Source organism: Catharus ustulatus, chromosome 17 (assembly GCF_009819885.2).
Source record: "Catharus ustulatus isolate bCatUst1 chromosome 17, bCatUst1.pri.v2, whole genome shotgun sequence".
NCBI classification, from domain to species: Eukaryota; Metazoa; Chordata; class Aves; order Passeriformes; family Turdidae; genus Catharus; species Catharus ustulatus.
In genome coordinates, this window is record NC_046237.1 from 12,328,252 (window position 1) to 12,354,413 (window position 26,162).

Here is a 26,162-nt window from a genome sequence, read left to right on the forward strand (position 1 = left end):
ACTCAGTGTGCAGCCAGACACAGCAGAAGCAGGTGCTGTTCCTGTGACCCAGAGCACTTACAGCTGTTCAGCCTGGCACTGGAATCATCAGCTCTTGCATCTTTGACCTCAAGTAACAGAATGAAAAAGGAAACTGATTTCCTGGTTTCCCTTTCCTAGCTGAGTCCTGCTGTAAGGGACCTTGACTAATGTTTTCACATGTCATTTAGCTCAAAGTGATGCTTCTGGCTGTGATGGGAAAAAGAGGAAAGTGCTGGGCTGTCAAGGCTGAGCCACCTGCCTTGGGCACTAGTTCACGTTTTCACGCTTTGCTTTAGCTTTGTATTCTTGTGTCTGTGCCCTTTCCACTTAGAAGGGGCCAAACTTGCAGGGAATCACCCTTCCCACAGCCAGTGGTGGGAAGATTCCCTGTCCTGTGCCAGTGCAGGTATCCATGGTCCCAATTGCTGCAGAGCACTGTGGAAGCCAGGAGTGTAACTGGATATCAAGAGGGATAAGGCAGATGTGTAAGCAGCAGATCTACAAATGATGATCCAGGTGTACCCACCAGTTTTGGAACTCGTTTTCTCCATGGGGCAGGAGCAGATCTTGTATCAGTGAGGCTCTCTTAGCTCTTGTGGTTTCTCCCTCAGGACTGTCTGCCATTGGAGCATGTGGTCACTGTTGTGCTGGCACAGAATGGCATGATTTTCAGAATTACTTGGGAAATTAGGGTGTTGCTTTATGCATTTCTGCATCCCAGAAGCCTTCCTGCTGTTTGTGTTGCTGGGGAAAGTGGTTGGTTTTTGCCAGAATTCCATACTTAGGTTTGGAGTGCTGTGTTTGACATGTTGAAGAAGTGAAGTTTCTGTTTCAGAGCTGGGCAGAGCCTGGCTGCAATCCTGAGGGAGCACATGCCATGGAGGTGCTTCCTGGCCTCTCCCCAGCACTAGTGGTGCTTTTTATTTGGCTGCACACACTAAGGGCACACTTTTCCAGAAGCACTAGCAGCTGAGAGTGATGTGATACCCCTATTCATCTATGGATCACTGGAGTTTCTGTGCTGGCTGCCTTGGAGAGACCTGGAAAAGCCTCTCTGTCCTTCCAGAGCGTAGACTGCTGCTTCTCCACTGTGAAGTCATGTCAAATTATTTGTGAATCTCCTGATACTTTGGGAGTGCCACCTCATTTGCATGGCTGAAGTGTTGAGTCACATTAAAATTAGCTGTTTTTAACTTCACTAGCAAGCCATTTCCCTGAGGATGTGACATTTTTGTCCCTTGGCTGTCCTTCCCATCAGAGTCTGGGCTGCAGGAGCCCAGAGTTGGTTCACAGAGGAGCACAGAGAGAATAAGGCAGAGCAGGCATGACACTGAACAAACATACATGGGTGTATTTATATATGACCTTGGAAAAGAAGACAGGCTTTGGCATCCCATCAGATGTGAGGTATTTGGGGGCTGGGTGTTGGCCCATGTTTCATGCAGAGATATCTGCAGGCGTGAGCACCCAGGAGTGAGGGAGCCATGCCATAAATCCCAGAGGGCTCCTGAGCCTGTGCACTCTTACCTTTGGCTCTGTTGGACTCTTCTTGTCTCTCTGAAAGTGCCAGTATTTCCATTTCACACATTCAGTTGATTTCAGTAGTGATCTACACAGGACTGGGCACTTTGGACTAAAATTTCCTACTATTGGAGAACTTTAGTCCAGAATTGGATTTCTGGAGTTTGGTTACTCTGTGCCCAAAAGGGCAGGTGAGGACATATTTGTTGGCCAGAGCAGTTCTCAGTGTCCCTCTTACCTTGTACTGCTGCACAGTAACAAAGATTACCTTGCTTTTCCAGGGAGGGGAATGAACCTGGGGATTCCACGAAAATCACCTACCGTGAGCTGCTGCACAAAGTCTGCCAGTTTGCCAACATCCTCCGCAGCCAAGGTACACAGCTGGGCACCAGGAGCACTGGGTACTAGGAAGGCATTTGGCCAAGGGTTTGGAGATTGGGGTCACTGCTTTTGTGGTTGTCAGTCTGTTGGGTAATTCTCATCAATTTGCTCTGCAATACACAGATTCATCCCTGTCTCTGTTTGTGAAATCTGATCAGTGCTGCTCGTGTCAGCTGTACAAGGAAGAAATCAGAGCTAGAAATTCATGCTCTGGGGTTTTCCAACAAGCAGTGGGCTCTGATTACTTTCCTGTTTCATTCAGGGAGGCAGATGAGAACATGGAGTGTTCATTGCCATCATCTCTCAAGAGCCATAGTGCTTGAAAGGCAAAACCCAAGGCTGCTTCAGCTCCAACTCCAGCTGAAGCTTCACTGTGTGCATATAAATGTGGAATTAAAATAACTGATTTATTTCTATATGCTGTTCTTTTGCCATGTAATGTGTTCATTTTGACAAATCCATGTTCACTTTCCCTCCGTAGGGGTGAAAAAAGGAGACCGGGTTTCCATCTACCTGCCAATGATCCTGGAGCTGGTCATAGCCATGCTTGCCTGTGCCAGGATTGGAGCTCTGCACTCTGTTGTGGTAGGAACCAGCTCTTGGTGCTGAGCTCTGAGGGGAGCAGCTCTTGTTTTGGGAGAGGAGCTGGAAAGATAAGTGCTGATCATGAGAAGGATGGAAGCTCAGTTAAGGTGCTGCTGTTTCCCTGCATTAACTGTGCTATGAGCTCCTTTAGCTCTCTCCATCAGTGGTGGTGGTGAATCATTTGCCTTGGATGAACAGCACAGCAGCTGTAGGGGTTTGGGGCTGGGTTTCTGTGTGTCCTTGCTGACTGTGCTGTGTGTCCCTGGCAGTTTGCAGGTTTCTCTGCAGACTCCCTGTGTGAGCGGATCCTTGACTGCGGTTGCTCTCTCCTCATCACGGCAGGTAAAACACACACCTGAGCCGCTCTCTTCCCGTTGCCTGGCTGAGAGCTTTTATTTTAAAAGCCTGGAAGGAGCACAGGGAGGGGCAGTGCCTCAGCTGAGCCCCCCAAAGTGGGTGTAGTATTGCAGCTGTGTCACTCCAAACATGTGGTGAAAGCTCCAAGCAGCCCCTCAGTTTGTCCTGTAAAGCTTGATGTCACCAGCTGCTAATAGCATGTTTCCAAACACTTCTCATCCATGTTTCTCCTGAAAATCAGCCAGATGTTTGCAAGATGTAACATGAGGCAGGCCTAATGTAAGAATTCCCACCCTTCCCAGTTTTAAGGACATTCTGCTGCAGCTCCCAGCCTTGTAAACAAAGGATAAGAGTGTGGCAGTAGTTGCATGTAAGCCCAGCATTTCCCCTGCTGTTTTTTCCAAAAGTGCAAGAAATAGTGTTTTTATTGATTTCCATGGTATTAAAAGGACCCACTAAGCTGCAGTCTATGTTCTGGATGCATTGGATTATTTCCCAGAGAATATTCCCAAGAGATTTGTGAGGTCAAACTGGGACCTCTCCCAGAGAAGGAATTCCACCATGTCTTTTGGCATCTGTTTCTCTAGGCTAAAAGGGTGCATTAGGAAAGCTTTCCCATCAGCTGCCTGTCTGCTTTCCCTCACTCCAGTGCATGAGCTCTGCTCTGCCCTCCTGAAACTGCTTGTCCCAGCTGTCCCAGACTGCCTTGGCAGCTCTGATGTCTCCCTCACCCTTTGCAGATGCCTTTTATCGAGGGGACAAACTGGTCAACTTGAAGCAGATTGCAGACGAAGCCATCCGGAAATGTATAGACAAGTAAGTTTGGATTCCCCCCTTGGAGAAAAGGGCATTGCTGCCAGAATCTTCTCCTGCACAAATGGGAGTTGTCAGAGGTGGGCAGACTCTGCAGCAGGCCTGACACAAACAGTCATCAGATGTTACAGAAAGGGAACTAATCCTACTGAAATGACTTTGCCAAGCTTACAGACACAGCATCTGTGGAGCTTGTGTGAGACTGAACGTGGGTTTGTGTGTTAGATCAAACATGGAAATTCAGGGCAGATAGTCTGCATGTTAGAAATTCAACTCTTTAGGAAAACATGAGTCTTTATGTCTGTAAAAATAGGCACCTGGGAGGACAGAAGTGATCCTGAAGCTGGGAATTAACTGCTGGAGACACCAGTGTTGTTGATACCCTGAACAGAGCTGAAGGGAAATAAGGTCATTCTGTCAGTGTTTTGTAGGCTGTCTTTGCCCTCAGGAGTGAGCAAACACCTACCACCTTTCCTTGAGGTATACTCAGGCTATGGAAGCCTTTCCTCCCTCTGAGATAGTCAGTCATGCCTAGGGGTTGGAGCAACCACTAACATCTGGTAGGAGGGCTTGTTCCTGGTCACAGGCAGGCATATTTGGGATCTGTAAGGAATCTCCACTGCAGTGTCCTGGGAGAGGGACTTGTGGGACCTCCACTTTCTCCCCAGGAATCATACCTGATAAATTCCCAGTAAGCTGTGCACAGGCTGTTCCTGTGGCTGGTGTCCTTGGAAGTTCATGGTGTACCTGGAGTTTGCATGGCAGCAAATGCTCCAGCTCAACAAAAAGAGCTCCAGGCCCCTACCCTGTCTCCAGTGCTGCCTGTGAATCCCAGGAAGGGCTGGCTCAGCCCCTGAGCAGCTCAGTGTGACAGCTCCTGCCTTTTACAGGGGATCCTCTTTGAAAAAGTGCATCGTGGTGAAGCACCTGGGCAGGGAAGAGATAACAGAGGACGGCACCTGCAGCAAGTCTCCTCCTCTGAAAAGGCTGTGCCAGGAAGTGCAGGTGTGTTCCTGGTGGGATGAGAGGGGGTTTTGTTACATGGGCCTGACACCAGGAAATTGGTCAGTGCAAAACCACTGCAGTGGTTCCCTGAATGCTCCTGTTCTGACTCCTGTTCCTGTTTTCATCCCTCCTTGCTGATGTTGCCATGTGAGTGGTCTGAAAAATGGTTCCTTTTCCTTACCAAGATCCTCTCTCTGCTGCTTCCTTTAACACTCTCACAAGCTCCCAGCCCACAGGACCCCTGGGTACATCTCCAAAGCCACTAAGAACAAGATACCCGTTTTCCTCTGCTTAGTTCAAGGCTTTTCATTCCTTACCCTTTGTCTCTCTCTCCTTTTGTTCAAAGACCAATGCAGGGCTGCACTGTAGCTGTGACAGTGGCAGCAGGAGAGGAAACCCAGGAGATTTGTGCTCATGGCATAAGCTCAATGCAGCCCTGTGACAGGGCAGCAATTCTCTGCTGAGAGCAGTGCAGGGTCTGTGCAGCTGGCACAGGGACTCTGTCAGCTCTCAGCCTGGGACTTTCCTCTGCAACTGAAGGCAGATGAAAGAATGTGGGCCAGACATATGGGATGAGATGGGGGTGGGAGGAGGAGCTGTGGCTGCCTGCTGAGCAGCCCTGCTGTGCCCACCCTTACCTGCTCCAAAGGCAGGTTACTTTCAGCTACCCCACAGCTCCAAATCTTGCCACATTGTCTTCTGTCACTCTGTGTTGGGTGATTATTTGCACTGAGTTATCCCCAGGCTGCTGCTGGCTCAGAAATGGGTTGTGTTTGGGGAGTATGTGAGCTTTAGACTCTGCTTTCAGGAGGAGTGGTCTGTGCACATCCCTGGAACAAGAAGATTCTCTATCTTTGAGTTGTCTTCTCTTGTTCAGCCATGTTCATTTTACTGGGGTGTTGCTCTTTGTTTGACAGCCTGGCCATGTTCCTTGGCCTGCTCTGCCCCTTCTCTTCTGAGGGCAGGGTAGATGCAAAGGAATGGGAAAACTGGAGCAGAGCAGCCCTCCTGTGTGAGGTTTCCCTGGCAGGTGATTGCAGGGCAGCCTGTCCCTGTGCTGGTTTCAGGAGGTGAAGTGAGGTTTTTGTGCAGAATATCCTGGGGGGAGGCTGGAGGGTGTCTCTTATCCTTTGACTCTCTTTATTTGTTTTGACACTTTGTTAAGGATTCTTTTCCTTGTGGATGCATTTTTACTGTCCCATTGGTTTGTGTGAAACTATTGGATGGCCTGTGAGCTGTGTGCTGGCTCTGTGCCTCTGTTCCCAGCCAGCCATGTCCAGGGAGTGGCCTTGGGGACCTGCCTTGGGGGCAGCTGGTACCCAGGGAAGGTGATGGAAATGGGCAGGCTTCTGCTAAGAGGGCATCTCCTGGCCTGGCCCTGGATCTGAGCATTTCCCAACCTGCCAAGATAATTTCTCAGCCTCTGGGCCTGTGGGCTTCCAGCTCTCTGCCTGCAAAGCCCGGTGTGGATCCTGCACTTCCCAGATTTCACACCTTCTTTGTGGATTTTTAACAGGAAAAAAAGACTGAAAGCTCACAGAGACTCCATCCCAAGGTATTTACACACAGCACTGCCTTCCTCTTTTTGGCACCTCTTGTCTGCTTCCCATGCAGCTCCCCACCACCCTTAACTGCTCTGGCTGCCCATCCACACATGCCCTCCTAACCGTGGTGCCAGCAGGTGCATGTCAGTGAGAGCCCCCACCCAGCTTGGCAGAGCTGCCCATGCTGTGGGGGTGAGTGCAGTGCCACCAGTGCTTCCAGGAACAGACCCACACCTGTGACCCCTGGTGCAGGGGGAGTGCAGAGCCACTGGGGTGCACTGTCAGCATCCAGGTCAGGGTTTGGCTCTCTGCCTTTCAAAAGCAGCTCTCACAATGCATTTCCCTTTGTTGGGAGGCTGGCAGGGGTCACCTGCAGCTTCTTGGCCACAGGCAGCAAACCTGGGTCTCCAGACCCAGCATGTGGACTCTGCCTGCCTCATCCAAGGAGCTGTGGCCTCTGGACCCCCAGAGCAGGCAGGCAGAGACACACAGTGCCATGGGTCTGACCTCCTCCCTGGGCACTGGAGGCTGGGTGCTAAATCAGGGATCCTTCAAGGAGGGATGCAAGAGAGAACTGCATAGCCTTGGGCTTGTTTACTTGGTGTCTTGCTGAGAGCTTGCTGGTGGGACAGAATTGTGGAAACTGCTTTGCCAGGTAAAACAGGAGCCCTGGGGGTCCATTAAAGCTTTCCAAGTGGGCTTAGTTGTGCCAAACTGTCAAGCAGCTGGTGTCCCCTGCACCACGTGTGCAGGAGCTGTGTGCTGGGCTGTGGGGTCCCAGTGCCTCCAAGAGGTCTCATGAACATCTTTAAGCTGCAGAATCACCATGTGGCTGCTCTCTGTGCACCCAAACTGAGCGAGCTGTGGTGGGTCTGGCTTTGTGAGGAGGAAGTGTGTAGGCTCTGGGTCAGGTGCCTGCCCTCACAGAGACATGGAAAGTGGAGGTCTGAGCTGAGGCTGGGGCATGTTCCCTGCCCAGCTTCCCCCAGGCTTCTCTGAGGAAAGGTGAGAAGGTCAGGGGAAGTTAAGTCTTGGCTCTGAACTGTGCCACCACCCAGGAGATGTGAGCAGCCAGAACAACCCTCAGGGTGACCTCTACCAGCCACAGGCTCGGTGACTGTCACAGTTCTGGCATCTTCAGTCAGCCAGTGCTGGATGGCTCTGCATTGGTGCAGTTGCTTCTCACCAGGGTAGTTAAAAATGCAGAGAACAGATTTTTTGGGGGACCTGCAGGGCCAAGCAGTGTGAGCTGCTGCTTGTCTCAGGCTGTGCTTCTGTCAGGGTCCCCAAAGGTGTGTGGGACAGGTGGCTGTGGGATGTGTGGCTGTGCTTGCTGCTTGGCTGTGGGACTGCAGCTCAGGGCAGCCCCACAGGGCAGGAGGAGCCTGAATGTGGGATCAGCCTGGAGCAGCTGCTGCCAGCCTCTCCTGGCTGCCACCCACAGGGATTCATCACCCTTACCTCTGGTCTAGACACTCTGCTTCAGGTGTTGCAGCCAGACCGTGTTTAAAGGTGTTCTTGTGGCTGTGGGCTGTGGAAAGGAGCTTTGGGAGTGGGAGCTGCAGCTCTGGTGCATGGTTTGCAGCAGGCTGTGCTGTGAACACTCCATGGCCCGTGAGGGGGGCGAGGTTTGGGCTGTGCTCCTCATCCCCCGTCTTGTTTTTGGACAAGCCTGTTTCTAATCTCACACTGTCCTCAGACCCCCTGGAACCCAGCCATGGACACGTGGTGGCACGAGCTGATGCATGGTGCCAGCACTGAGTGTGAGCCCGAGTGGTGCGACGCCGAGGACGAGCTCTTCATCCTCTACACGAGTGGCTCCACTGGAAAACCCAAGGTGTGCTCCCAGCTCCCTGCACAGCACAGGCTGAGCCACACGAACCCCTCAGCTGGGGGAACTGGTGAGGGGTGAGTTGGGAGGCCCCAGCAGGAAGAGGAGCCACAGAGGTCTTAGGAAGAGGTTATGCTGATCATTCCTGCTCAGCTGCTGTTGGAGCTCAGTGGTGCTCAGCTGGGCCTGGCAGGGGGAAGGTGGCGGTGGGAGCTCACCCTGACATTCCTGTGCCTTCTCCTCGCAGGGTGTGCTGCACACCGTGGGTGGGTACATGATTTTTGCTGCCACCTCCTTTAAATACGTGTTTGATTACCAACCTGAGGATGTGTACTGGTGCACAGCTGACATCGGATGGATAACGGGCCACTCCTACCTCACCTACGGCCCGCTGGCAAACGGGGCCACCAGCGTCTTGGTGAGTGCTGTGTGCTGCTTTCCCTCCAGGAAAAGAGATGGTGGTGCTGAGCTGCATCCCTGCATTGCTCTGTGATGGTATGCAGGGCTCTGTGAGGAAGGGTGGTGCTCTCAAGGGAGGGCATGGTGGTTGTTTAGGGGAGCAGTCTGTGCGTGGCTTTTGGCTGGTTAATTTTTTCAAATGCTCCCCTGTTTCTTTCCCATAAAAGTACAAGCCTGTGTACCAATGGAGTGAGGGCTGCTCTGACTTAATGGAAAAACTCAATCAGGGAGGGATGTTTTCCCTGCTGATGCTGAGTTGACAACTTCTTGTTTAACTCCTGTATCTGTCTTGGCAGTGTAACAGATCAGGGAGCCAGAGATGTGTACTCAAGAATCCCCAGGGAAATCACTTTTATGTTGGGGGAGGCCTTTAGGGACTTCTTGGTACTTTGGGTTGTGATTGTGTCACAGTGTCTGGGCCTCTTGCCCTTTGCCACATGGACAGGGTCATGTGGTGCTGTGTCACTGTGGGAGCCACCCAAGTGCCCATGCTGCAAGGGGGTGTCAGGGGACATCTGCTAGACTGAGGGGGGATGACATCAGCCCAGTGAGGAGGGTCCCTGACCTGGGCTGGTTTCACTGTGTGGTATCCCTGTAAGGACATGCTGGGGTCCAGCTCCTGTTTGGGCAGGTGGGGAGCAGTGGGGAACAGCTGTGTCACTGCTCTGTCTCCTGCTCAGTTTGAAGGTGTCCCCACCTACCCAGATGTTGGCAGAATGTGGAGCATCATTGACAAGTACAAGGTGACCAAGTTCTACACAGCCCCCACGGCCATCCGGCTGCTGATGAAGTACGGCGAGGAGCCGGTCAAAAAGTGAGTGCCAGTGCCAGTGGCATGAGGACAATGGCTGTGCACAGCAGGGCTGAGTGGAAAATGCCAAAATGACCCAGGTCTCCTCTCTTCCCCTGTGGAAGAGTGCTGAGAAAGCTCTGGCCTGGAAAGTCCATTTTGGGTAACCCAGGGGTTCCTGCAGGCTGTGCTGTGCAGCAGGCTCACAGCTCCATAGCCTGCTGAGCCCCTGCCAGCTCCCTCCTCTCTGCAGGCACAGCAGGAAGTCCCTGAAGGTGCTGGGGACTGTGGGTGAGCCCATCAACCCTGAGGCCTGGCTGTGGTACTACCGTGTGGTGGGAGAGGAGAGGTGTCCCATTGTGGACACCTTCTGGCAGACAGAGACGGTGAGTCCTTGCTCTGTGTCCCAGGCGCCTCTCTGTCCCTTGTGCTCCCTGCAGGGCATCTTTGCAGGTTTCCCATAGTGGGATTTGGGGTCTGAGGACTTGTTTGGCCTGCCCAGGAAACTCTGATGTCCCCCTTCTCTTTCTGTCCTTGAACTCAAACAGGCTCCAAGGGGAAACCTTCCTCTCCAAAGCATCTCTTCTAAATTCTGCTCTGGACACTTCTCTGCTGCCCCTCTTTGTCCCCCCCCAAGCAGCTCCAAAGCTTTGTGCCCAGATTCCCTATCCACTGCCAGATCCTTCCTAGGGCCCATCTCCCACCTGCCCTGAGTAGCCCTGACTGGGATGTGCTGTTCCCAGAGCTGATAGCTCAGCTGTGGGATGGGCTGGCACGGCCCAAACTCACTGGGGTTTGCCTCTCTTTGTAGGGAGGCCACATGCTGACACCCCTTCCTGCTGCCACCCCCATGAAGCCAGGCTCTGCTGTGAGTACTTGTGTTCTCCCCAGGAACCTCAGCAGGGCCCTGTCTGTGCCATGGCTGGTGGGTACAGCCTGCCAGGGGGTGAGGGGACAGTGGTACACATGGGGAGGTGACCATCACCCAAATTCCCAGGCCCTGTGCAGCCACACTTGTGGGCCCATGTTCCACAGCTCTCCAAAGGTGCCCTTGCCCTGCCTCCCACTCCCTCTGGTTAATGGGGGTCTATTGCAGGGATTTACCATCTCTCCTTTCTCCCTGGTCCTCATGGCAGACATTCCCCTTTTTTGGTGTGGTCCCTGCCATCCTGAGCGAGTCGGGGGAAGAGCTGGAAGGAGAAGCAGAAGGTTACCTGGTAAGGAAGGGCTGATCTTCCCCACCCTCCCTTTGTCCATTCCCTGTGAGCTCTGGGACATTCCTGGTAGAATCCCCTCATCTTTTGGCCCAGGGAAGGGGTAGAGTTCACCATCCCTGGAAGTGTTCAGAAATTGTATGGAGGTGGCACTCGAGGACATGGTTTAGTGATGAATGTGGGTGATGGTTGAACTTTGGGAATTTTTAAGGACACCCTTAAAAAATTGGTGATTCTACTTCCACTAACTCTTGTCCACACAAGGAACCCCCATTGGGTGGTGGGAACTCCCTCCAAGGCCCTACCTTTGTGGGAGCTTTTACAACTGCTCACTAAATGCACTTGCACATGTGGGCAGGGCAGGAGGATGGGAACAACTGCTCAGCCAAGCTCCTTCCCCCTCACCAAAGCTGGTGAGACTTTCCCAGTGGATCAGTGCTGGCAGCAAGTGTCTGAGTGCTTCTCATGGCTGTCTCTGACATCTCTCTCCCTGTGGTGCAATCCTGGGTTGTTGGTTTGGCTGTCACTGCCTCAGCTCTGTGTTTGTGGCCCCAAGGTGTTCAAGCAGCCCTGGCCAGGGATCATGCGCACGCTCTACGGAAAGCACCAGCAGTTTGAAACCATTTACTTCAAGAAGTTCCCTGGGTACTACGTGACAGGAGATGGTAAGGGGGGTCCAGGCTGCTGTGTCACAGGGACCTGGGGACAGCAGTGGAAATCTTGCCCTGTCCTGCCCTCAGAATCCCTTATCAGTTGCTCCAAGGGGTGGCACTGCTGCCTCACACTCATTTCTGGTTATTTTTAGGTTGCAGAAGAGATAAAGATGGTTATTACTGGATCACAGGGCGAATTGATGACATGTTGAATGTTTCTGGTAAGAAGGAGTTTTGTCTTCAGTGGGACCAATGTGCTTTCTGACACCTTGCTTTGTGACACTTCTGCATCCATTTCAAAAGCTTTATGGGGATGGTTCTGCCCAGCAATCTCCTCAAAGTGGATCCAGCTGCTGGGTCAGGGTTATTTCAGGGACACACAAGCCTGTGGTTTAGTGAATTCCTGCACCGTTTTCCCTGGAGACAAAGCCTTGGAAGGAATGAACCTTCTGTAACCAGACAGGGCACCTCTGCTGAAGGATTTAGGGCCACAGGGAATCACAGAGTTTGGGCAGGACCATGGGGTTGCTAGTCTAACCTGTTGCTCCATGGAGGGCTCACCTCAAAGCTGGATTGGGTTTCTCAGAGCTCTGAAGATTGTCCCATCTCTCTTGACTGAGTCTTTGAGATTCAGCTGCTTCTCAGCCCATCATTTTCCATATACTCAATTGAACAGTTCCTTTCCTGGAGCCTGTATCCTCCAGGCATGTCCTCCTGGCTCTGAGGTGCTGCTTTACTTGTCCCTGGATCAAATCAGATCCTTTCATCTGACCAGCAGAGCCCGATTCTCCACCCAACTGATCATTCTGGGAGTTGACCACCTTCCTGTGGCTTTCTGTGACAGCAGTGTTGGGGTGGAATGTCAGAGCACAGGTACAGGAGCAGAGGTGTGCAGGACTGAGTTGTGCCCCTGTCCAAGATGTGGGATGTCATTGCCCCTCCCCACAGCATTGGGCTGGATCCTGGACTCTGCAGATCCAACCTCTTGCACTGCACTTTCCAGCTGACCATGTGGGCAGGGCTCCTCTTGCCAAATCCAGCTCCTCCTCAGCCTGTGCTTTAGAAGGGCTGTGAACTGTTCATGATTTGTTCCAGAAGGCAGCCTAAAGGTGGGAGGGGGAGCAGCCAGGGGAGGTGGCTGACACCTGGCAGCTTCCAGAGCTCTGTGGAAATGAGTTTCACTCTCCAACTGTTGTCCTTCCCCAAGCACATCAAATTGATGCTCTCAAATCTGTAGTTTAGTGCCTTTTACAGCCTCAGGCCTCTTCCTGCAGGTCTGTAAAGCTCTGCCTCCCCCTTGTTTGCAGGCCACTTGCTGAGCACAGCAGAGGTGGAGTCGGCCCTGGTGGAGCACCCTGCGGTGGCCGAGGCTGCTGTGGTGAGCCACCCCCACCCCCTGAAGGGCGAGTGCCTCTACTGCTTTGTGACCCTGAGAGAGGGCCACGAGTTCACCAAGAACCTCCCAGATGAGCTCAAAAAACAAGGTAGCAGCAGCCAAATGCTGGGGAGCAGGCAGGGGAGGGCAGGGGATGGAGGGGTTAAGGGCTTGGGTGCTTGCCTGTGGTCTGGGGAATGCAGTGTGGACAACTGCCACAAGGTGCCTCTTGATTACAGAGCTCTGCTGACAAAGACTAAAATTAGTTCTCCCACAGGCCTTGGGCTGCTCATGTGATGCCATCTCTGCCTCATGGCAGCCCTGTGAGGAATTGGGATGCTCAGCAGGCTTTTGTTTGCAGCAGACTGGGAGGATCATGGGGTTTCCTTAGGGTGGTGCTCTGCATGTTTGTGCTCTGCTCTCAAGGAGCTGTTTCACTGCAAACTGCAGCATTGAATACACAAAACAGACCCTGGCAGCTTTTTCCCTGGAGGAATCCAAGAGTGAATCAATCCTTGCTCTGTCAAAATGGTCATGGTGTTGGTTGTAGCCGTTAGGGAGGTCTCTGGAAGATGGAGGGAATAAAAGAATGAGTGCTCTCCCTGTTGGGGAGATGTGCTTATGGCCCTGTTGGCACTGCAGGTCCTGCTGTCCCCTCCCACTGTGTGGAGGCTCAGGTGGATCAGCCCCAGGCATTGCCCTGCCAGGTGTCCCAGGAGCTGGGCTGTGTCTTAACCTTCTATCCTGACTGGAAAGGATGTTTGGCTTCTTGTCCCTACAATGAAAATCTCTTTTTTTTGCAGTCAGAGAAAAAATTGGGCCCATAGCAACACCTGATTACATCCAGTACGCCCCCAGCCTGCCCAAAACCCGCTCAGGTGAGTTCCAGGAATGGTGCTCAGAGCACTGGACAGTTCCTGCCAGTGGAAGTTGATCAGCCCTGCTCTGCTTGTCCAGTGCTGCTCAGATTGGGGAGGTGCAAGCTCAGGGTGAGCAGGATGCACAGGTCTGGTACTCCCACTTCTGCTAAGGACATTGAAGAGATATCCTGACTGCTGAGGAGAGGGACTTTTTATATGGATAGATAATGAAGGACAAGGGGTGATGGTTTTAAACTGGTGGAGGGCAGATGTAAATTAAATAGATGTAAGGAAGGAATTGTTCCCTGTGAGGGTGGGCAGGCCCTGGCACAGGGTGCTGAGAGAAGCTGTGGCTGCCCCTGCATCCCTGGAAGTGTCCAAGGCCAGGCTGGACATTGGGGTTGGAGCAACCTGGGCTACTACAAGGTGTCCCTGCCCATGGCAGGGGGTTGGAAAGAGATGATCTTTAAGGTCCCTTCCAACCCAGACCATTCTGGGATTCTGACTCCTGCTTCTCTTTCTGCCTGTCATTACAGGAAAGATCACCAGACGGATATTGAGGAAGATTGCCAAAAATGACCAGGATCTGGGGGACATCTCCACCTTGGCAGACCCAGGCATCATCAAACAGCTTTTTAACAGCAGATGTGACACTAAGCAGTAGCAGCAGGACCTGTCCCTGCTGAGCAGAACAGTGGCAGTGGCACCTGATGAGCAGGTCCCTCCAACAGCCGCTGCCTGCCCAGGAAGGAAACCTTCACCTGTTGAATTGAATGTACCAATCATAGGAATGAGGAGAGTCTGGCTCTGGAGAGGCCGTGTCCATGCCCTGGATGAGGTGTCTGTTATGTTCCAGATGGATGTCACACATCTAAGGGTCAGCCTGCTACACAGAGGGACTCGTCCTCCTCCCTTTTCAGCACCTCGTTCTTGATTTTAATTTAATTTGGGGGGGTGGGGGAGAGGCTGTTAATTTACTTTATGTCCTGGAGGGGCCCTGGCACCTTGTGCACAGTGGGAAGGAGCTTTGGGGGTTGGAGGGGAAGTGATGCTGGAGTTACTAAATGCAGGCAGGCCTGGGAGGTGCATCTGCCACTGTCCACAGAGCAGCTGAGCTTCCTTTTATCCTCAGAGTGCTGCAAGCTGCAGGAGCACTGCAGCAGCCACATCATCACTGCACAGCTGTGCTCATCCTGCCTCCACTGTCCTGGGCTAGCACAGCTTCCAGGGGAGTGGGGCAAGGCTCCAGGGAGCTCTGGCCTTTCAACAGCATTTTTGGGGCAGTGTGATACCAAGAGCTGCTGCTTCCTCACTGTGCTGTGCCAGCTGGTGCATTGTCCCCAGTGCAGGGTCCCTCACTGGCCATGGGCACTGCAGGGAGCCAGGGAGGGCAAAGCCTTGGTGTGACATGTTCCATGGAGCCCCGGTTCCTCCAGCCCTGCTGCCACCAGCTCACAGCTGAACCAGAGCTGCAGCAGCTGGGTGCTCCTTTTGTGTCCTGCAGGAGGAGTGGGAGCTGTTACACCAAGGGGTGGAAGGGAAATGGAGCCAGGCAAAGGCACCTTTCCCACAGCACCATGAGCACTGCTGCAGCAGAGAAACAAAGGCAGGCAGGGCTGTGGGAGTCATACACCTTTCCTCATCAGGAAAAAATGGTAGGAGATGTGTAAACTCAGTGTTTGCTTAAATCTGACATGGCTTAAGGCTGATCAGAGCTGAAGGCCCCCAGACCTCTTTCCCAAGAGCCTGACCACCACCATGGTCCTGCCAAAGCCATCCTTCCTCCAGTGAAGGACATTTAACTCCAGCCAGGGCTGAGCTGGGGCTGATACCTCCTTTGCAATGTCTCCATGAAACCTGCATGTGAACTGTTTGATTTTGCACTTAAACCAAAGGAGAACTGGGTTTTAAAACTTGCTGCAACAGCTGTTTTGGGGAGTGCCAGGGGACAGGGATTACCTGCAACCTGAGCTGACTTGGGGCTGGAAAGGAGGAGCACCCTCTGGGTTGGAGTGCTCAGGGCAGATGTTGGGGTGCTCTGCTGGGCTGTTGGCCAAGTCCCAAATCTCACTTGTTACCTGCTGCTCTCACTGGCACAGCACCTGTGTCACCTGTAACCTCGGTGCCTGCCTGTGTCCCATGTGTCCCCACAGCTCTGGATTGTGCCACCTTGGTGACAAGGATTCCTACATCATTGTTCCTCCTCTTACTCTTTGTCAGCTATGTAATTTTGGCTGGAATACAGCAAGAATTTAATGCAAAATGGAATAAAATTCAAGAAAACAAAATGGAAACAAGCTTGGAGAGTGTGTGTGGGTGTAGGTGCTTGTGTGCTGTTGAGTCCAGGGTGTTCAGTGCAGTTGGAGTGGCCATTCCAGATACCAGGACTGGGGATGGGGAGGGGCAGGTTCCTGCCAGCACGATGTTTTTCCATGGATGGCATTTACTGTGGCTGGCTGTGCTGGCTCCAGGGCAGCAGCCTGTGCCTCAGTTTCTCCCTGGGCTCCAGGAGTGCTGCTCCAAGGCTCATGGAAAGCACAAGGCAGTGTGACACCCACCTGTTACCACCCCCTGCGTGCAGCACTGGTGCCAGGGAGGCTCAGGGCTGTCAGCAGAGCTCAGGGCTGCCTCACCTCCACCCCAGCCCTGTCGCCTTCCAGGCACAGCCTTGGCTCTCTGCACACCTGGCCAGGTGTGACCCTGGGCTCAGACAAACCTGGCACAAACAGCAGTCAGATTGCACATTCCTTTTAATCTCTGGCTTGGGGTAATCAATCCCCCAACAAAACACCCAGGAATCCCAGTTTCAGTCACACTTGAAGAATGGAGCAGTTTCCCAGGTGACTGAGTGGTGATTGATGCCACAGCAGCAAAGAGCCAGCAGTGCTGTCACTCAGCCATGGCTGTGACACACCCATTCTGCAGGAATTCTGCTTTTGTGCTGGTTCTGCCACTCAGCACATCCATGCTTCAGGAATTCTGCCTCTGTGCAGAATTCTGTGTAACTGACAGAGCTGGGCTGAGCTGCCTGGGCTCTTCAGTGCCAGAAAGGTGCAGCTTTTAGGGCTGAGGAGGAAAGGGGGCTGGAGGAAGAGGCAGAAGACCTTGAGCAGGAGAGCCCTCACTCCTCCACTGCTGTTCCCATTGATCCACAGAACCTGGAGGGAGCCATGTCTCCCCCTGCACTAGTGCTGGTCCCAGAGTAAGGTGCTTGGAGCTGGTGCTGCCCAGCCTCCCCTGCAATTCCTTTGCTTCCTCACCACAGAGCTCCCAATCTCAGCAGGACCATTCCCAAGGCTGGGGCTCCCTGACAGGAAGATGCTGTGTTTGATTTGCAGTGGGATGCACTGGCCCAAACCCAGAGTGATTTGGGATTTATCAACACACACAAGGCTCCAATTCATGGCTGCCTTGGGAGCTGAGGGATTCTTACATCAGCCTCTGGAGATCTGTTGGACAGGCTGCAGGAGGCAGTGGGAGCCTGCACTGCTGCCTGCCCTGCATGGCACAGAGGCACTGTTTGGGATGAGCACCCAGTTCAATAAAACAGGAGTTGGGCAAAGCAAAAGCAAGCAAGAGGCCCTTGGGCATAGTACCCAGGGCAGCTGTGCCTGGTGCAGGAGCCCTGAGGATCCTCAAGCACAGGGGAAAATAGGACAGCAGCAGCACAGCGAGGAGGGCTGGGGGGGCTGAGTGGAGCTGGGCTCTCCTCTTTAAGCTGGAGAGCACTGAGGCACTGATGAAGATAAAGGCTGATACTTGCCCATCCACTTTTCTTCTCTCATTCCTTAGGCTGTGTGTATCTCCAGAAATCATGCAGCAGCAAGCAGCTCAGAAGTGGGAGCAGCACCAAGGCCTGTTGTGGCACACTGACCCTTTGCTCTACGCTCCCCTGCCCCCAGGCCAGGCCATAAGGGAACATCCAGAACCCTGCAGGCCTGGGAGTCACAGCAGGGCTGTGCCCAGGGCAGGGCCCCCTGAGCAGGCAGAGCAAGAGAATCTTTCTTCCTGGAGGGGGAATCACCAGAAGAAGCTGGGGCTGGCACCAGCTGCATCACACAGTCCCTCCTCACAGCCTCCAGCACACTGGACCTTGGCAAGCACAGTCTAAGGAGAAACCCCTGGGGCAGATCAGCTCTTCAGGCAGCAGAGAGGAGGGTGGGGCCATGGCTCCTCACACCAGGTATGGTGTGTCCAGCACAGCCACCCCGGCTGCCACGCCGCCGTCCGCGTGCTCGATGGCCTTGGTGCGCAGCAGGTGACCAGCGGCCTCATTCAGCACCAGCTCCTGGCCCTGCCTGCAAAGGAGAGGGAAGCTGAGCCCCTGCAAAGCAGGGTTATCAGGGTTGAACAGGCATTAGGCCTTCAGGTATTTCAGAGATCACCAGGGCTTCAGGAAAACCACACACGTGGCTGCATCCAGAACCCAAGAAGTGCTCCCAGAAATCAGGGATGAGACACATTGATCCCAAGATCCCATCACACCAGTAAATGCCAGCACAAGCTCTATGGTTTTCCAACAGCTCATTTGGCAGCAGGGTCAGAGCAGCAGCTCAGTGTGTGCACACACTCAGAGCTGCTGCCAGAGGCACCGACTGAATGGTCACATCTGTCCCCTGCACCTGTCCATCCCCAGAAATCTGTCCAGCTGCTTGGGCAGCACAGAGAGCAAACTGCCCCTGCTCCACATCAGGAGCAGGGAACTGCCCTGGAACACAAGCATATTCCTCACCTGACATAGACACCAAAGATCCCGAGCTCAGAGATGCACTGGGACACTTGGAGGGGACTGTGAGCCCTCAGCAAGTAATTCAGTGCTGGCTGGGGTCTGATCTTATCCATCAGGATGTAGGAGGTTCTCTCAGGGCTGTCTTTGATCTTCTCCAGAACCTCTCTGAGCTCTTCGCCATAGAGGTTGTTCCCTGGCAAACAAAACCAGCACATCAATCCATTCCTGGACAGCAGAGGCCCCTGGCCCCAGCTATGTGGCCCTGGCAGCTGAAATAACCCAGCCCTTGCCTCCCTGGGTGCTGCATGGGCTCTGCACACCCAGCACCATGGCCTTGGGAACTCCCCCAGGAGCAGCACTGCCTTAGTGACAGGATTAGTCCCCATGGCTACAGGTAGCCACAAGCGACCCTTTATTCAACACAAGACCAGGAGCCAGCACGGAGCTACTGCCTGTCCTAAATACAGCACAAAGCACAGTGGAAACCCTCAGGGGCCCAGCCCAGCTCACACCCTCACAGCCCAGCTCATACCTCCACCTTCACGCTGAGGCTTCAGCACGAAGCGGTCGGGGTCAGCAATGGCTGTGGCAGCTATTCTGTCACCCTCTTCACCCTGGCAGGAAAGAATGGGAACAGGTGGACATCAGGAAGAATTTCTTCATGTACAGGGCTGTTTCACATTGGAACAGGCTGGATGGAGTCACCAGCCCTGCAGGTGTTCAAGGAATGATGGGATGTGGCAGTCAGTGCCATGGTCTAGTTGATAATATGGTGTTTGGTCAAAGGTTGGACTCAATGCTTGGAGGGCTTTTCAAGCCTAAATGCATCAGGGAGTAGCAGGGGCTCCTCAGCAGATCCCTCTGAGCAGAGGCATCAACAAACTCCCCAAGAACCACAACAAAGCCCTCTCTTCTTTTGAGCCAAAGGTGTGCACGTCCATCCCTGCTCCCACTCACCTCATCCAGGGAGTAGAGTCCTGCAAAGGTGGCTCTTATCCGAGCGATGGCCTCGGGGTGGGCTGGCAGCAGCTTCTCCAGCATGCCCGGCCGGCTGAGCTCCTGCTGCACCTTCTTGGTGCCTGCCAGCTGCGTGGCAATGTCAGGGCACTTCACTGCCCGGGACCGCTCCAGCAGCAGCCGCGCCTCCCAGTTCTGAGGCAGGGAAGGAGCAATCACCCCGTGAGGGAAAAAAAAAACACACAAAAGGTTTGCTCTGCTCTTTTCTGTGCAGTTACCAACATATGGTTTGTCTCCTCCCAGCCTGCTGGCAGCGACAGGGGGTGGGAGTAGCACTCCAGAGAAAGGCAGACATGAATTTCCCAACACCTCTGGGAGCAGCACAGTCAAATTAATCCACTGTGTGCTCCTTCCCCAGCTTGTCCAGTGCTGCCACCTTGAGACACCAGCAAGATCTGCTTTGTGCTATTATTACCTGCAGCCTGATCGTGCTAAGAGAGCACAGAGTGATCTGTAGACCAAGTCTGAAACTTTTCAGCAGGTGCTCATACCTGCATTAACCTCTATTGTACAGAAGCAATTCGGTGCTGCACTAAGGGATCACCCCCTGGAGAAGAAAGCCACCCATTTTTCCTACTGCAGGGTCACCCTCCTGCACTCTGGAGTTACAGCTTCCCAATGCTCTCAGCCACACCCAGCAGGACCAACCCCACCCTAAACAGGGTAGCTGCCCCTGGGATCATTTTGAGCTCCCTGGGCAGTGCCCAGCTGTGGTTTCTGGGGCACAGAGGTGGGTACTGACCTGCTGGTCGTAGACCTGGGGCACGTAGCCCTCTCTGTAATACACCACTGCGACCTCCTGGCCATCCCTGGAATGGAAATCAGAAGTGCTCACAGAGCCAGGCCAGGCCCTGCTCCATCCCAGCACCAAGGGGGTATCACAGTCCCCTGCCCCTTCTTCTTGGCCTCTGGCCTCCCTGCTCCTGCCTGCCTGTGGCAGAGCAAGCTGAACACTGTAAGCCCTTGGCTTCTCTCCACTGAACCACAGCCTGGCCTGCCCCAAGACACAGGGAGCTGAATCTGGCCTCTGCTCTAACCAAACACTCAGTAATTCTGACACTTAGCTCAGCACCCCATTTTTAACAGCTTTTACCCCATGCTGGCCTGGGGGCTCAGCCTGGAGAAAAGGAGCCTTCTGGCTCTGCACAACTCCCTGACAGGAGGGACAGCTGGGGGGATTGGGCTCTGCTCCCAGGGAACAGGGACAGGAGGAGAGGAAATGGCCTCACCACAGGAGGTTTAGATTGGAAATTAGGGGAAATGTCCTCACTGAAAGGGTGGTCAAGCACTGGGACAGGTGGCTCAGGCCAGTGGAGGGAGTTGAAGATGTGAGGCTGTGGCACTTGGGGACATGTTCAGTGGTGCTGGGTTACAGGCTGGACTCGATCTGAGGCCTTTTCCAACCTTAACAGCTCTGTGATTCTTGAAGCTGGAGGGAACAAGGCTCTTCTGTGGCAGTTCAAGGTAGGACATCAACTCAACAACCTGACAGGCATCAAACCACCCTGCCAGGGCTGGGCTGGCAGCACAGCTGTAGAACCCATACCCCAGCTCTGGCCTCCACACTGTGCACTTGGTGTGGGAGCTGCTGGAAGGAAGGCAGACAGGAGGGACCCTGCAGTGACAAGGGAGGATGCTCAGGAAGAAGCACAAGGGATACACTTTCCCCTCAACTATCCAGCCATGGCAAATAAATTCATTAATTAAACACAGCACAGACCCTAAAGCTTGAACCACGGAAAAATGAGCCTCACTACAGAAAAATCACTGCCATGAAACCACATGTTCCCTTAGGTTCACACAGCTCCCAGCACATTACCTGGAAATAGGACAAACGTCACACTTGGGACCAGCTGGGAGGCTGTGATCCTCCCGTCCTGGTCTCCACAGGGAACTGAGTGAGTTCAAACCCAAGAGATCCCCAAAGGACATGGAATGCTTCCTCCTCCAGCACTAACAACCCATGGCAGAGCAGCACGTGAACAGTAAACAGGAAATGGCTCTGTGGAAGCCTCTCAAATGGGCAGGGCTGTTCAGAGCAGACCTTTGTGGAGGAGGTAAAGATCCCACAGAGCAATGAAGGTTGAAGCCTGAAGGAGGGAGATTATAACTGCAGCTGTAAGGGACTGATATGTGTCTGCAAAATCTCACCACAGTGAACACAAAACCATCTCAGCTCCAAGAGGAAGCTGCTGAGCCTTTCTCAGACAGTCCCTGCTCAGACTCAGCTCTGGCTGCAAGCTCTCCCTGGCAGCCCCCTGTGCCCCAGAGCCAGCAGGAATGCACACCCTGGCTCATACTCACATGTACAGCCTCCTGCTGGCATCCAGAGAGCCCTGCTCAAATACATCCCGGAACCGCTTCCTGACCACACGGATATTCCTGCCAACAGGAGTGCAAGAGTCACCAGGCTGGGCAGAGGTACTTGGGCTGCAAATCATGGGTGGAGTCTGTGGCTGCAGCAAGGAGGATCTGTAGGTTCCTTTACAAATAGCCTCAGGCTTTGTGTTATGGAGCCAGACAAATCCTACAGCCCAAAAAACTCCCTGTTTAGGAACCTGTGATCTGCCAGCAGTTTGCTCGGCTTTCCATCCCAGAAACTGAACCATCTCCTTCCTTTCCCATCCCAGGAAAATTCAAACTTTACCTGTTCCAAAGCTCATTTTCTACACAACGCTGATCAAAAATATTCCTCTGGACTTCCTCTACCAGAAACATCACCACAGCCCTGGAAGAGATACCAAGGACATCATTAAACCTATAAACACTCCAGATGCTCCCAGCTGGATCACCAGCTTTCCATCTCTGACTTGGGCCCCCTGCACTGCTCCTGTTCATGCTCTCCTCCTCTGTCCTTACCTTTGGGACCCGTAGAGCTGCCAGGCTTTGGCAATTCCCAAGGCCAGCCCCTTTGCTGGATTGTTGGGCAGCAAGTGTGATGCCTCCTCAGTCTTTCCCAGCACTTTCAACACCAACCTGTGCAACACAAATGCTGTAAATGCCATGGCCATGCCCAGCTGGCCCAAGGGAGCAGCTTGGGCTGCACAGGGGCCGTGCAGTGCAGCTGCTGCAGTGCCAGAGGTGCTGCTCACCTGTGGACGTCGGCGGTGCGGGAGGTGAGCCCCCCGAAGCTGGCAGCAATGGTGTTTATTTCTATCTGCCTCAGAGCTGCTCGGCCATCCAGCCCACAGTCAAACATGTAATCCGAGCGGTTGATGCCCAAAAACACAGTCTGGAACACAGGGAGGGGAGCTGGAGTCTCCTGTCACCTCTAACTGCAAACCCTTTGATGACCTTGCCTCAAAATCCTCCTGGGGCAGATCCAGTCAGAGAATCCCACAATGGCTTGGGTTGGAAGGGACTGTAGAGGCCACCTCATCCCAGCCTCTGCAGTGGGCAGGGACACCTTCCACTAGACCAAGCTGCTCCAAGCTCTGTCCAACCTGGCATTGAATATTTTCAGGGATGGGGCAGCCACAGTTTCTCTGGGCAATCTGTGCCAGCACCTCACCATCTGCCGAGTAAATTTCCTAATATCTCATCTAAACCTTTTCAGTGTCAGATTGAAGCCTTTCCCTCTTGCCCTGTTTGATAAAAACCACTGCAGGTCACACACCTGGGTGCTCTGCTTCCTCCCCAGGGCCCACAGCCCTCTCTGAGCTCCAGAGGAGTTCCCAACACTCCTGAGAGTAAAGGAACTTCTGCAGGGATGGCCTGGCTGGTGCAGGTCCCAACAGGACACATGTCCCTGCACACTCTGAGGCTCCCAGAGGACAAACTACATGAAATCCTTCCTCTCCATGCCAGGCTGTTTCCAGCAGCACCAACCACAGTGTTCAGCTGTTCACCAGGGCAGGGCCCTGAGCTCACCAGCTGTGACAAGACATTGCAGGGAGTGACCAGCCTGGGACAGCTCAGAGTCCACAGTGCCAAAGCTTGCTGCCAGAGTCCAGGCACCCCCACCACTGTGCCAAGGAGCACAGATTACTGGGATCTCCTGCCAAGGTACCTGAGCCAAGCCTTCCTCCAAAACCTGCATGTAGATTCTGAAGAGTCGAGCTGTGAAGTCGTCTACCTTGATGGTGCTAGAGAGAAACACAGAGCATGTCAGCCCCCTGCTGCTGTCACAGAGGAACAAGAAAATCAATTCTTCTGCAGAAAGAGCCCTTAGCAGGGGCATTCTCCAGCACAAAGAGCAGGGTAAGGGCTCAACCAAGTGCTGTAGCACTGTGAAACACCTCCCCATTAAAACCACAACACAAACCCAGTTTGCCAAGCACAGACACTCCACAAAAGGCCCTCCTGTGCAGAGGTGACTCACTGGCAGGACAGAGGTGGAACAAGTAAAGGCAAAGAAATGCAGCAGAATTCTGCAGGTTTAAGGAGGAAACCACAGGTCTCTCTGTGCCTCACACACAGTTCAGAGAAACTTCAAAAGCTTTATCCAATCCTCCTGTCCTGTCAGGCTCCATATCCCACACACTGTGGCCCTGCTGGAGTAGATCTGGCTTTTCCTCAGGGCCCCAAATCCCTGAGCAGCACCTCTAGAGAGCTGCCCTGGCACAGGGCAGGCACCTGAGCACACACAAGCCCTGGGTGCTGTATTTTTTAACCACAGGTACAAACATGTCCCCACAAGCTCTGGCTGCAGCTAGCTCTGGAACAGGACCAAGCATTGGAACAGCTCCAAGGGGTCAGGCTTTAACAAAACAAAAGGATGCTGGAAAACAGCCTCCTCTGCTCTGTCCCAGTGCCAGAGGCAGCAGCACGTGCACAGGCAGCACAGAAGGGGCAGTGGGAAGGGAAGAGGGATTTGTGGAAGCATCAGCCCCACAATTATGAGCGACAGGTATGGTCACTCCAGCCCAGGGCAACAGCCACAGAAAAACTCAGCAGAAGCCAGGAGCCAGAGCTGGACAGTCCTCCTGCATCCAGAGCTTATGGCTGGGAAAGAGGGGACAGGGGTGACTGATGAAGGGGTGGAAACAGAATAGACACCTCCTTTCCATCACTGCTGCATCAGAGCTGGTGGTTACTGGACAGATACAGGCAGATACAGAACAAGACTAACAGAGACTCCTAAATCCCAGACTCAAAACTCCAGTGATTTGCATTTAAGGCCCAGGGGTCAAAAAGCTCACAAGTATGAATTCACAAGCCTGAAAAAGTGGCAAAGCTGAAGATTATTGCAGGGAATCAGGTCTTGGCCAGATGTCCCATTTTCTGGGGCCCAAGAAGACCTCAGAAAAGTAGGGATGCCAGAAGGGAGATAAAGGCTTTACATTTAAAATATTTCATCAAAATGCAACATGCAGAAACATTACCTGGCCAGAGTTTGCTGTAGGAATTCTTTGTTTTGACTGATGGCATCCACCAGCAGGTTAAAATCCTGCTGGACAGCATAGGCTTGTTCAAACAAGGCCCGTGGCACTGCGGACGGGAGCAGCGTGAAGGGCGCGTAATTCACCACCTGCAAGCAGGGATGCAGCAGAGCAGTCAGGTCTGGGCAGCTGAGGAGGAGCTAAGGAACTGCTTCCTCTGCTTGGCTGAAGGCTGAAGCCATCCCCAGCCCTGCTGAGCCTCAACCCTGCTGATTTCTAACTTCTGAGGGTTCTGCTTTATGAACCACTGCAGCTCCAGTGCCTAGGCTGGGCTGACGGCCTCCCCCTGTCTCTACCAGAACCAGACAGCACTGTCTCCAGAACTTCTCAGGGGCAGAGAAAAGGTTAATTTGCCAATCCTGGCTGTCAGTTACTTCCTTTGATCCCTGCTCAGTGACTCCAGAGCCCTGGCTCATCCCACATCTCAGGCACAGGGTCACACTCAAAGTCTATATATTACAACTCTGAGAAATCTCCAATTCACCTGGATTTTCACATGAAACAAAGGACACTGGCAGTGTGTTTGGCCTCTCCTCCCAGGCTCCCTCTTCCTCTCACCCTTTGAGATCACTCAGAGCTCTGACCTAACATCAAAGAGCAGTGCTGTGGTGAAGACCTCCCTCCTTGTACCCCTGCCAGCTGCCTGCTTGTCCCCAGGCTCTTCAGGGACCCAGCGGTGCCCCACCCCTCCTGCACAGGGGCACTACTTTCTCTGAGACCCTCATGGCATTCTGCTCCAATGGCTGAGCCATGGAGAGGAAAATCCCACACATCAGCCACCTCCACCCTGTCACCTCAGTATGGGACAAAGGCTGACTGTAGCTGGGAACACGCCAAAAGCAGAGGCCCCTCCGTGAGACTCTCCTCTGGGTCAAAGGTACATACGGGTGGAGAGAGGCTGGGAAAGGGATTAACTCCCAGCACCACAACAAGCAATTCCTAAGCTTTCCCAGATCTACTCCTCTCCTTGGAAAAGGGAATCTCTATGGCAGGGCTGTTCCCTATGGAGCCGCTCCTTGCCCAGGTCTCAGCGCCTCCCCGCGCTGTGCACTCACATCCGAGGCGTGGGGCTGCTCCCCGGTCCGCATCAGCACCCCCGCCAGCAGCGCCGCGTCCACCGCCACCGCCGCCGCCTCCCGCACGGCCGCCTGGTCCTGCAGCACGTCCTGCCAGCCCGCGGCCATGGCAGCGCTGCGGGCACAGCACAGCGCGGGGTCACCGCCCGGCCCCGGGCCCTGTGCCCTGAGCCCCGGGCCCTGCTGCCCCAGCCCCCGTGCCCCGAGCCCTGTCCCCCCGCTGGCCCCCGGTCCCCTGCCGGACAGTGTGCCCTGACCCCCGACCCCCGGCCCCTTCCTGGTTCCCGCTCCCTGAGCCCCAGCCCTTGGCACATCGCTGTCTCCTGAGCCCCAAGCCCTCTCCATCTCCCAGACCCTCACCGACCGACGACCCCCGGGCCCTCCCCGGCCCCCGGGTCCCGACCCCTCGCCCTCTCCAACGCTGTCTGTCTCTCTACGGCCACCAGACCGCCACTGACACCAGCCCCTTCAGGTGCTCACGTCCCCTCCCGGCCCCCAGCGCCTCACTGACCACTGACCCCCGTTCTCCCCCGGCCCCCAGCCCCTCAGT

At 53.9% G+C, this 26,162-nt stretch overlaps 2 protein-coding genes across 3 annotated transcripts in view; one reads left to right on the top strand and one right to left on the bottom strand.

The window, feature by feature from the left end:
• The window catches only part of ACSS2 (acyl-CoA synthetase short chain family member 2), a 31,736-nt gene extending 16,033 nt beyond the window's left edge, over window positions 1-15,703 (top strand). The window contains exons 3-19 of one of the 2 annotated variants that reach the window (XM_033074738.1): window positions 1,824-1,915; window positions 2,405-2,508; window positions 2,778-2,850; window positions 3,606-3,681; window positions 4,569-4,683; window positions 6,200-6,238; window positions 7,927-8,064; window positions 8,306-8,476; window positions 9,198-9,331; window positions 9,561-9,693; window positions 10,119-10,175; window positions 10,444-10,524; window positions 11,078-11,186; window positions 11,327-11,395; window positions 12,482-12,658; window positions 13,353-13,427; window positions 13,946-15,703. In XM_033074738.1, coding sequence (XP_032930629.1) covers window positions 1,824-1,915; window positions 2,405-2,508; window positions 2,778-2,850; window positions 3,606-3,681; window positions 4,569-4,683; window positions 6,200-6,238; window positions 7,927-8,064; window positions 8,306-8,476; window positions 9,198-9,331; window positions 9,561-9,693; window positions 10,119-10,175; window positions 10,444-10,524; window positions 11,078-11,186; window positions 11,327-11,395; window positions 12,482-12,658; window positions 13,353-13,427; window positions 13,946-14,073 — 1,771 coding nt within the window. In that variant the 3' untranslated portion in view covers window positions 14,074-15,703. The remainder of the gene's footprint in view (window positions 1-1,823; window positions 1,916-2,404; window positions 2,509-2,777; window positions 2,851-3,605; window positions 3,682-4,568; window positions 4,684-6,199; window positions 6,239-7,926; window positions 8,065-8,305; window positions 8,477-9,197; window positions 9,332-9,560; window positions 9,694-10,118; window positions 10,176-10,443; window positions 10,525-11,077; window positions 11,187-11,326; window positions 11,396-12,481; window positions 12,659-13,352; window positions 13,428-13,945) is intronic. The other variant, XM_033074739.1, reaches the window with a different exon arrangement.
• Window positions 15,704-16,141: 438 nt separating this feature from the next.
• On the bottom strand, window positions 16,142-25,727 carry GSS (glutathione synthetase). The gene is made up of 12 exons (XM_033074740.1): window positions 25,592-25,727; window positions 24,480-24,625; window positions 23,165-23,240; window positions 22,248-22,387; window positions 22,015-22,131; window positions 21,803-21,883; window positions 21,460-21,537; window positions 19,898-19,964; window positions 19,096-19,290; window positions 18,671-18,752; window positions 18,142-18,331; window positions 16,142-17,707 (listed from the first exon to the last, which is right to left on the bottom strand). Exons 1-12 carry the CDS (start codon window positions 25,718-25,720, stop codon window positions 17,584-17,586), a joined length of 1,425 nt encoding a protein of 474 aa, XP_032930631.1. The 5' UTR covers window positions 25,721-25,727; the 3' UTR covers window positions 16,142-17,583.
• Window positions 25,728-26,162: the final 435 nt, after the last annotated feature.

Bases quoted from the DNA above. Each gene is read 5' to 3' on its own strand.
- GSS (XM_033074740.1), bottom strand. From the start codon at position 25,720: ATGGCCGCGGGCTGGCAGGACGTGCTGCAGGACCAGGCGGCCGTGCGG. The intron at 24,626-25,591 runs GTGAGTGCACAG...CCCTGCTTGCAG, and splicing joins AGCAGCCCCACGCCTCGGAT to GTGGTGAATTACGCGCCCTT. The intron at 18,753-19,095 runs GTGAGTGGGAGC...CTTTCCTGCCAG, and splicing joins GACTCTACTCCCTGGATGAG to GGTGAAGAGGGTGACAGAAT.